Source organism: Euphorbia lathyris, chromosome 5 (genome assembly GCF_963576675.1).
Source record: "Euphorbia lathyris chromosome 5, ddEupLath1.1, whole genome shotgun sequence".
Classification (NCBI taxonomy): Eukaryota; Viridiplantae; Streptophyta; class Magnoliopsida; order Malpighiales; family Euphorbiaceae; genus Euphorbia; species Euphorbia lathyris.
Genome location: NC_088914.1, coordinates 74,952,406 through 74,963,685, shown reverse-complemented (window position 1 = coordinate 74,963,685; position 11,280 = coordinate 74,952,406). Strand labels below are relative to the sequence as shown.

The 11,280-nt window shown below is 35.9% G+C and overlaps 1 protein-coding gene across 1 annotated transcript; it reads left to right on the top strand.

Moving 5' to 3' along the window:
* Nucleotides 1-798: 798 nt before the first annotated feature.
* On the top strand, nucleotides 799-5,314 carry LOC136230543 (SUMO-conjugating enzyme SCE1). Its single transcript, XM_066019624.1, has 5 exons — nucleotides 799-984; nucleotides 1,168-1,251; nucleotides 4,172-4,324; nucleotides 4,441-4,554; nucleotides 4,994-5,314. The coding sequence occupies exons 1-5, from the start codon at nucleotides 916-918 to the stop codon at nucleotides 5,054-5,056; spliced, it is 483 nt and encodes a 160-aa protein (XP_065875696.1). The 5' UTR covers nucleotides 799-915; the 3' UTR covers nucleotides 5,057-5,314.
* The last annotated feature ends 5,966 nt before the right edge of the window (nucleotides 5,315-11,280 follow it).

Sequence of the window (11,280 nt, the reverse complement as noted above, 5' to 3'; positions counted from 1 at the left end):
ATTAAAAAGACTCATTTTGAACCAAAAGTGTGTAGCGCAAAATTGATAACAATTGCATATAGAAAGCCCTTGCTCGGGCACAGCCAGACTTTGAGTTTGATTCCTTAGCAAAAAAACAATACGAAGCCGATGGATGGTCGAGCTTCAGTCCAGCTGTTATGGTTCCCTTCCCGAATGCAAATCTTTGCTGCTTACAACTTTGAAATTAAAGGTGGAAGGGCATGACTCGAACCTATCATTTAAAAAAAATCATAAAAAACCAACTTTACAAATTAACTCATATATTAAATATCTAAATTAACTAAATCACAAATATTATTTTATCAAAAAAATTGATTTAAGAATCATTTAACTATAAATTTCACAAACCATAAATTTTTATTTGTAAAATTTTAAATCACGAAAATTGCTTTTATTAATTTAAAAGATTAGAAAGTATTTTTTTTTTTTTTTTACTTTGCCCTTTTATTTTGCACAAGCCAGCGTTATCACTTCGGGAAAGTCCTAATCACCTTTACTGGAAGAGTTATTCACGTGAGGAGGCCGTGACCCTAAGCAGGAATATAGTCGCGTCCATCTCACGCTAATTAAATTAAAAAATTCAAATTCTTTGAGTTTTTTTTCCTTTTGGGCAATAAGGAAACACAAATCTGGACCGTCCAATCTTCCACAACTTGTAAAACAGAAAAAAAAGTCTTCACCTTTCACAGGGTATTTTTGGAAGAATAATTAATATTTTTGGAAGAAAATTTATTTACACGTTGTTTGTTAGGGAAATAAATAATAAGAAAACTTCACTCTCATTTCCTTGGTTTTACTTTCGCTTGTTCTTTAAAATCCCACTCTTCTTCCAAAGTTTGCCTCTCTGTAAGGAGAGAAAAGCCGTAATTTTTACAGAGTTCGAGAGAGAGAACAATGTCAGGGGGGATAGCGCGAGGCCGCCTTGCTGAGGAGAGAAAGTCTTGGCGCAAGAATCATCCCCATGTTCGTATTCTTCTTCTTCTTAGATTCTTCTAATTTTGGGGTTTTTCGTTTTTTTGGTGAAATTTGATCTTTCGATTTCTTCCTTGTTCTTATTTACCTCTTGTAGATTTTATCATTTTTGTTGCTGTGGTTCGGGGTCGTCCAATTGTATTTTGATTTGTGATTTTTAATTTGGGTGCGTAGGGTTTTGTAGCAAAACCGGAAACTTTGGCAGATGGGACGGTGAATTTGATGGCGTGGCATTGCACAATCCCTGGAAAAGCTGGTGTGAGTATAGCTTTTTAGTGTTTTCTTTCTCTAAATTATAATTCTGCTTCCAGTTTTAATGTTCTTGCTCTCTATGGTTAGTGAATTAGTCCTTTTGTTTATTGCTAGTTCCTTCAATTTCAGAGATTTTTATAACTTCTTGGATAAGGCTGTTATTGTCGTGTGACCAAGAAGTCACGGTTAGAGTCTTAGGAGCGCCTCTTGCCAAATAAATTGGCAGGGAAGGCTTGCCCCCAGTACACCCTTGTGGTGGGACCCCTCCCCGGACCCTCGCTCAGCGGGGACGCGTAGTGCGACCGGGCCGCCCTTTTTTCTATTGGATAAGGCTGTAGCATGTTTGAACTATGCCGTCATGCTTGGAGGCAATACATGATTAATGGCGTAGTTTCTCTTATTTGGTGCTTATACTTGAGATACCATATTGTTTTCATATAGAACATTGTCACAAATGTTTGGAAATTCTTGAAATTCGCTGCTTTGAGTTGGCATGGATGTTTAAATTTTTTCACTTAAATTGTAAATCAGCTTGGAACAACACTCTTTACATGTTTCGTGCTCTAATATTCTGTAAATTCACTATAGTATGATTAGTAAGATAAAATGGAAGTAATAATTACCTTAGTAATTTCTTGGATGGTGTTGTAGTTGAAGTTTTTCAGTTTGATATTGTCTAGTTTGGTCATTTATAGTTGCAAGTCTCAATTGTTATTGGCTGTGTGCTGTTGAAGATACAAAACTGAATCAACCCAGTCTCACTCCCAACGTGAATAATTTCTTTCATTCTGCAAAAAGAAAGGCTCATGTTTCATTGAATATCCAGTGATGTTAAATCGTTCTTCATTCTCTGACTTCAATCGTTGATACTCTTATGCCTTCTGGCATATGCTAGATGTGCCCAACAATTTAACTACTTCATCAGCTTATTGTCAGCATGTACTACTTCTAACTTTCTACATGATCATCGATTCTGTTGTATCCATTTTTGCGTTTTCATAAACTTGCCTTAGTATCCTTTATACTTTATTTCCTCCAGACTTGGTTCATGATCATGAGTGTGTACAGAACATATTAGGCAATGCATTTTTCCTGATTCGGTCATGTTTTCAATTCCTTCAGCTTAGCCTGAATTTTAGAGTTACATGAGATGTCTATGCTGTTTTTCAACTCCAACAATCCTCACAGTGGTTGCTACCTCTTCAATCATATATCTCAATATTAATGTATATAATATATATTCTATTCCATCTTTTGTTATGGACTCTCAAAAACTTTTGTTATTAGCCTTTTCTTGATTAGCATCTACAGTAAAACCTCTATATAGGAATACGTTTGGGACCGGACAATTTGTATAACAATTGAGAGGTTATTCTTATATAGAGTTTGGTACCCAAAAAAAAAAAATCAACACTTAAAGTTTATAAATTTAACAACAATAAGAACTCTCTAATTTTTATTATTCAAAAAGTAATTATGCAACGTTGTTTGAAATTGGTTTATATACACAATGTACAATAGAATAGATTAATAAAACAAATTAATGTTTAGCATATCAAGTCTACGAGTTTTATTTCCAATACCTAAAGAATTGGAAGAGTTTTGAGTTTAGTTTCCAATACATAAAGAAAAGAGTTTTATGGGAAAATGGTAAGAATTTATAGTTAAAGTTGGAATTTGTGTGCCAACTCATATTTAATCTCAATAATTTTTAAATTTTTTAATAAATTTTGTTTAAATCCTTAATACATATATACATTATTTACATAATTATTCCTATATAGAGGTATAGTTTCTAAAGGTGGGACTTGGATTATGTATAACAATTAACATTTGGGAGGTTATTCTTATTTATAACCGGCCCAAGTTGGGACCGAAATTTTTTATAACAAATTGGAGGTTATTCTTATATAGAGTATTCCTATATAGAGGTTTTACTGTACTATCTAGGAATTGAAATGCATGGGTGGCTATGAAGTTGTAATTCGAAATTGGAAGATTTGAGGTGAAATGAAACAAGGTTTAAAATTCTAAGCATTACTTGTAGTTCTTACTTTGTCATTTTAGCACTTGTTAATGTTTCTTTTGTTACTGTTGAATCATTCCTTTTGTTTCTGTTCTCTTATTTGTATTTTTATTGAAACCAATGATCTTTTCCTCTTAAAATTGAGACATTGATTATTTTCCCTGCATTTGTAAAATATGATGCATTTATACATGAAAATTTCCGCTTCTCCTCTTTGCTTCTTCTGTTTGCTGTGTTAGTTTTCCGGAGCAAAAACATCGGTTTTGTTCAAATTTTGACGGCAAATGTTGTTATGTTTCCATTTGTATTCAGAGGCATTTGTGGTTGTGGAAAAGTGCGGTACCTTGTATTTTGTTGCAGTAATGTGGATAATAGTTATGAGTTCAATTTTTTAAGATCACAGTTGTCATGTCTTTATGCTTTCTACTATTCTTCTACGAAATAAATCTCAATCAAAATTATAAAAAAATATACTTTTGCTGAAAATTCTGGAGATGCTTTCCTTGTCCATGAGGCACCTGCATATTTGGTTGCCCTTTTTAGTTTTTTCAACTCTTTCGGTATTGTTGTGAATTTTGGTACAGTACAACTCATCTACCAATTTACAGAAAAGAAATTGTAGCTGATTTTTTGCCAATCCTAAATCACAACAATACCACTTTACAGGAGGTAGTGCCCCTCTCTAGGCACATTATTTATTGGTTTAGTTGTTCCCTTTGCTGGGAAGAAGAAAAGAAAAATTACCAAGTAAAAGTTTAAAATTTTGGCTATACATGTTAGGTATGTGATAATTTATTGCCAAGGAAATACTAATTAATGTGGAAGATATAGGCGTAGGGATAAAATTCTGGCTGTTTTGATCTTGAATTTTTTATGATGAAATTTTTCGTGATATTGTAGACTGATTGGGAGGGTGGTTATTTTCCTCTGACACTCCACTTCAGTGAAGATTATCCAAGCAAGCCACCTAAGTGTAAATTTCCTCAAGGCTTCTTTCATCCTAATGTCTATCCCTCTGGAACTGTTTGCCTGTCAATACTTAATGAGGATAGTGTAAGTATCTTATGTTGCCTTTGATGACTTTTTATTCTTCTTCTTTCTGGAATGGTTTCTTGTATGAATTGGTGACAGACACTGCCTAGATCTATAACATTCTTGTGCTAATGTAGGGATGGAGACCCGCCATCACAGTGAAGCAAATTTTGGTGGGCATCCAGGACCTTCTTGATCAGCCAAATCCTGCTGATCCTGCACAAACTGAGGGTTATCATCTCTTTATTCAGGTAAGCCGAGCTCCGGGGTCGACTTTAGAACCAAATTGAATATGTGTGAGCAGTTACCCTCATTACTTTAAGTTTCTCTGTCATATTATGATGTTGAAGGGGGCTATATAAAGCGGGTCTCTAGCGAGAAAAGTATAATTGCTCCAGTTTGAAAAAGAAAAAAATAGCAGTGCAATTCATTGTCTGGTAGTGTGTTACTAGTAGATAAACATCAGGAGGAGCATTTCTGTGGAAATGTTTTCAGTTTGCATTTGCCCTGCAGTCTTTCTTTCTAGATCCTACGAGGTTGTGGTGGTTTAAAACAGTGTGGGGTGATCAATTATTTCATTGAAATTGAAAGGAAGTTGGCTGTTTGAACATGATGCTTAACTGAGTTCTTTTTTATACGTTGCTGTTTCCAAACGTCTGATGTTATTTGCACGAACTTGATCTAATGCAGGATGCTACAGAATACAAGAAACGGGTGCGCCAGCAAGCTAAGCAGTATCCTCCTCTGGTCTGATGTCAAATTATTCATCTAGGAACTGCTGGTTCTTGGGAACTTTGTAGTTGCTTCAAAATTGTGTAATCTTAAACTAGCTTTTACCGGTAATTGTTGGAAATTTGGTTATTGTTTGTGGGTACTCTTCAGCTCTACAAATTTGGGGTTAACTTTTGTTGATATGTTACATACACTATACCAGATTACCAGTTTTACTTGTTGTTTATACTTTTGAATCTTAACAGTAAGATTTATGTTATTGCAATTTATTTTGTGGTCTTTTACAGTTGGAACTTCTATTATTTATTATTCTGTATTTGTATTTTAAGGGTTGGGATGATTCCTGCTTGCTATGTACTAAATTGGTGCATAAATAAATGCATATGAGGAAGCAACTTTCCAGTACCAAGAAAGCTGCTACTAAGGTCTATGGAAAGTATGCCTTACATTTCCACTGAGGATATATGGTCCAAACGTTTTTGAGGAAATGCAGATACGCTTCTAATGCTGGTAAGAAATGGTAAAATTGTCTTTTGTAACATTTCTAACATGGAGCAATTTTAGATACGGATAAAGATGTATGAAGCAAGTAATTTTGAATCTAGGTAACTGATTTCATAAAATCAGATTTTTATGTGTGTCCAGAGACGGGCACGGGCACAGTGGTGCCGGTTCACCTTTTATTGTTGGGAATCACCTTTTATAGGGATGGTTTTATGCCGTTTATCTTTATTTGTGTGGAGTTAATTGTGTTCCTCTTTGTTAGTTTTTGTAGATGAAGCACTTCTTTTTATACTTGACCATAGGGCTGGGGTTCACTTTAGTTCTGCTATCGTCTCGGACACATTAGAAACGTTAAATTTTTTTTTTATCATTTTTTATATTAGGGGTATATTTATATGGGAAAATTACAAATCTGGGTCAAATGGGAGGTCCATTTACATATTAAACCCATTTACTAATTCTACTACATATCTAGACTGATTTTGTGTGACTTTTCAAAAATACCCTCAATATTTACGCGGAGCTCGCCCCATCCCGTCTGACTTCGCATATTCACCCATATGCGAAGCCTGCGAAGTTAATGTTTTGATTTACTTAATGAATGTAGTTCGCATATGCGAAGCCTGCGAAGCTGAAGTTTGTTTTGCTTGATGAATTTAGTTCGCATATGCGAATGCTGGATATGATTTGAAGCTAATACGCGAAGTGGTATATAACAAAAATTGGCAAACAACAACGGATTCGAACGTTAAAATCATAACATTATCAAAATTTACAACAAGATTGCCACAATAACAACATTCAAATCATAACATTATCAAAATTTACAACAAGATTGCCACAATGAACTCTACTAACCAATCATTTTAAAGTGAAACTAACTAATCCGGTACCAAGATTACTCATCCGCTTCAAAATTGGCACTGGATTAAGTTAGGTCCACTTTGAAGATTGGCACCATGGGATGGACGTGTCCCATGGTGCACCCCGAGATTGACACAACCTCTCCTAACGAATCATTTCAGGAGTGAATGTGTCAATCTTGGAGAAGTTCATCCCTATACAGGAAGGAAAATCATCTTCCCTGCAGCCCAGTACGCCGTCTTCCAGAAAGGGATGTTACGTATTCAACCTCTACAGAAAAAATTAACCGTGTTAGTTATGAAAAAGGACGATTTTGGCTTCGCGAAATGAAAATTAGTGAAGCATGCGAATGTAAATGTACAGGGGAAGAGGTGATTTGACTTCGCATATCGATTTTTTCGCGAAGTCTGCGAGGTCTGAAATGTGACTATCTACGTCGCATATCGATGCTTTCGCGAAGTCTGCGAGGTCTGAAACGTGAGGATCTATTCGCAGACTTCGCGAACTAATCGATTCGCGAGGTAGATCCATACGTTTCAGACTCTTTCTCTTCGCAGAACTTCGCGAAATCATCAATTCACGAAGTAGATCATCACTTTCCAGGCTCGTTCTCTTCGCAAAGTTTAGCGAAACCATCGATTGCGAAGTGAATTCATGAAAAAACGCAGAAATAAAAAACAGATACTTACATTTTTCGCCACTTTCACCCCCCAAAAGCGACAATAACAATATGATAACATGGGAAGAACGAAGGAAATAACGTAGAAAACCCATTTCTTTGATGGTAACAAGAAGAAAGAAACCAAACAACGAACAAGAAGATGAAAAACCATGACTTCGTTTTCTAGGGTTGGGAAGTTGCAGAATCAAGAGATGAAGAGGGGAAAAAGAGAAATTCATTGTGATTTTGACTAAATGGTGCAGATTTCGTGCAATTTAAAGGAAGAAAGGAAGATCAAAAGTCTTGAAATCATTAATGCTGGAGCAACTTTTCGCATAACCAAGGAGATAGAGGGAGCGGTGATTCGCAAGTGGTGGAAGTGGGAAGGTCAGGGGTATTTTTGGAAAGTCACACAAAATCAGTCTAGATATGTAGTAGAATTAGTAAATGGGTTTAATATGTAAATGGGTCTCCCATTTGATCCAGTTTTGTAATTTTCCCTATTTATATTTCCTTAAATGATTAAGAGGAAAATTTGCATCATATTCCTTTTCTATAAGTGTAATTTTAGTGCTAGGTAATAAACTTGGTAATTTAATAAGTAAAAAAAGGGGAACCACAACAGGGCCAGTCTCTTTGATTTGAGTTAATATTATCTAGGGTCAGGACAACTCTCTTTGATTTTAAAAATTAAAGTAAAACTAGAATTTTGCTCCAAAATGTTGAGGAATAAATCCTAAGAGTCTACCGGTTAAGCATCATGTCCGGTGAAACCGATAACTAGTCTACTGATTTTAATTTTGTAAAAAAAAAACGCTAAATTAACTATTGGTTTCATAAGCATTGCTAGAAGAGTACCACCAATTTCACATCTATTTTTCGCAGATGACGGTTATCTTGGGAATCTCGCGCATAGCAGTTCCTGACAGGTATTTCAGATTACCTTCCCTGATTGGCTAGAACAAGACTCAGGTCTTTAGCTACTTGGAGGAGGTCTTCTCAAAGCGCCTGAATAGTTGGAAAAATAGATTTCTCTCCCGTGCCGGGAAAGAAACCTTGCTCAAATCAGTCCTTCAAGCTCTACCAACTTATGCGATGGGTCTCTTTCTAATTCCACAATTATTATGTGTAGACCTAGAGAGGATGATGAATTCCTTCTGGTGGGGTCTCCTGGTCAGAGACAAAGAGGTCTACATTAGTAATCTTGGGACAGGCTGTGTGTTCCGAAGAAGTATGGGGGTATGGGTTTCAGGAAGCTACGCCAGTTTAATTTGGCCCTGTTAGCCAAACAAGGATGGAGGCTGCTTACAAACACGGACTCTTTGGTGGCGAGGGTATATAAGGCACAATATTTCCCTTCCTTTGACTTTTTGCGTGCTAAAATTGGAAATAACCCAAACTATGTTTGGAGAAATATAATGGCGGCTCAACATGTGATAAAAACAGGGGCGCGTAAGTCTATTGGCTCGAGTGAACAGACACGTGTGTGGGGATCTCCGTGGCTTCCGGATACAAATCCTTATGTTGAAAGCATTGTTCCTGAACCGCTCCGAAATACTACGGTGGCTAGTCTGAGATCGGTGGGTTTGGATCAATGGGACGAGGATATTCTGCGGGATCTCTTTACGTCGCGGGATATGAATCTTATTCGTTGTGTTCCGATTATTGTAAATCGAGACTTAGATGCATGGTATTGGATGTGGGAGATGTCGGGTGCTTACATCATCAAAAGTGGCTATTCCTTTGCAATGTCTCCTGCTACAGCTCACCGAAGTGTTGGCAATGTGAACTGGAATTTATTTTGGGGTATGCACAACCCACCTAGAGTTAAGAACCTAGCTCACCGAAGTGTTGGCAATGTGAACTGGAATTTATTTTGGGGTATGCACAACCCACCTAGAGTTAAGAACCTTATGTGGAGGGCCCTCTTAGGGTGCCTACCAATGATGACGACTCTGCGGGGACATGGTGTGGAAGTGGTAGTGGATTGTCCTAGATGCGCAGCTCGCAATGAGGACACCTTTCGCACGCTGATTGGATGCTATAAGGCGAAGGCAGTGTGGTACGTGTCACCGCTGGGGGGATAGAAGTGCAATGGCTAATAATTTTGTCGATTTTTGGTGTTACTTATAGACATCGCGTTGCGCCCAAGACCTGGAATTAGCTGATATGGCTTGCTGTTCTATCTAGTTGGGACGAAACGATTGGGTCTGGAATCGGCAGGAGATGCCGGCAGCGAACACATTATACGATGCACTGGGGTTCTACCATCGATGGAAGCAGGCACAGACGCCTGCGTTGGGCTTGGCTGCTCAACAAGGGCTAAGAAATGCAACAATTTGGCAGCCCTTTGACCCTAGTACTGTGAAAATCAATGTTGATGCCATTGTTTTCAGGCTCCTAGTGAGAATTGGCTTCGGTATGGTTGTGAGGGATGAAGCGGGTCAGTTTCTGATCGGACGGAACGGATTACTGTGTGGTCCATGTGATGGTTACGTGACGGAAGCCCTTGCCCTACTAGAAGCACTAATTTGGCTCAAGGGACGGGACTGGTCGAACATGAAGCTGGAGATGAATGCCAGCTCCTGGTACAAGCTCTGCAAAACGATGCGCATGCTCCCTCCACTTGCAGCCGTATCGTGGAAGATTGCAAGACTCTATTACAAACTATGTCTAGTTGCAGTATTGTCTTTGTCGCTCGATCAGCGAATCACGCGGCACATATATTAGCACACGCTGTTGTTTTTTTGTCTAATTGTGTGGAATGGTAGACTGTACCACCCCCGTTTCTTTGTAATGCTTTGAGGGCTGATCATTAATACCATTCTTTCATTCTTTCAAAAAAAACTATTGGTTTCATAATTACAAAAAATAAATTAATTTAAAATAAATAAATAATTGAAAGTGGTAGCTAGTCTACCGGTTTCAGTTCTGTATTAAAAACTAATTTAAAAGGTATGAAATCGGACATAGAGTAACTGGTTTCTCTATCTTGATAAATAATTTAAAAGGAAAAATTCAAAACTGGTTTCTCTATACTTTTGAAAATGTTAATTTAATTTTAAACCGTTAATCTTTAAACTTTACTATTTTATTTTTGAAAATATAAATATCATTGGGTTGTGGTCATGTGATTGAAGGAGATCCCGAGAGACTTATTTTATATATATAAGCAAATATGAAAGAATTTATTAATTTAAAAAGGTAAAAGGTATTTTGAGATTCTTGGTCTTTTATTTTTTAGTTTATTAAACCCTTAAGTTTTTATTTGGACACATTCAGCCTCCTAATCATTTATTTTTTAATCTATTAATTAAGTTCTTGTTTGTCAAATTAGTTAGTTAGTAGTAAATATTTAATTCGGTTAAAAATGATTTATTCTTTTAAATGTGTTTGAAATTATATTTTTTACAGTGTGAATTGGAGTTTTTACAGTTTCTCTATAGTCGCATTACAAATATCAAAAATTGTTTTGAAACTGTGAAAAATACAAATTTCAAACGTAGATGAAATGTATAACATTGTGTTAACCTAATATACGAAATAATATAAATTTAAGACTAATGTTTCCAAACAATATCAATTTTAGCCTTACGTTCTTGAGAATTAAAAGAAAAACTAGTTTGACTGTTATTTAACTGTCATATTGAATCTTCCAAAAGAGTTTGTCAATAAACTGAAATAGTTTCATACATTTTTAGTTGATTATTTATAACTACATTAGTAACACAGTAAATATTTTAGACATTTTGACAACATTTTTTTATGATTAACTTAGTTGTTAGCATTTTAACAGATTTTTCTTGTAATTGTGCTAGTAACATATTAAATATTTTAGACATAATTGATGTTTTGAATGTCTAAAGTGACAATTAAATAACAGTCAAAACAGTCTTTTCAAATTTTTGTTGCGTTAGGCTAAAACTGATTTTGCTTAGAAATGTTAGGTTTAAATTTCTACTATTTAATTAACTTTCTGGAAAAATTAAATAGTGAAGTTTAAAGATTAACTTTAGGTCTAAATACCCACTTTTTCTAAAATATTAGGGTTAAATTTGACGGAAAAAAATCTTCTGTCCCGAATTCCCTGTCCCCCATTCAAATTTTGACACGTGTCCCTTTTATCTACACTTTAACCAAAGTTAAGTATATCTAACCATAGTTAGTAGCAATAAAGTAAGATAAAAGGGACACGTGTCAAAATTTGAATGGGGGA

Coding starts and splice junctions, on each gene's coding strand:
- LOC136230543 (XM_066019624.1), top strand. CDS start 916: ATGTCAGGGGGGATAGCGCGAGGCCGCCTTGCTGAGGAGAGAAAGTCT. Junction 985..1,167: donor GGCGCAAGAATCATCCCCAT/GTTCGTATTCTT, acceptor TTGGGTGCGTAG/GGTTTTGTAGCAAAACCGGA. Junction 4,325..4,440: donor CAATACTTAATGAGGATAGT/GTAAGTATCTTA, acceptor GTGCTAATGTAG/GGATGGAGACCCGCCATCAC.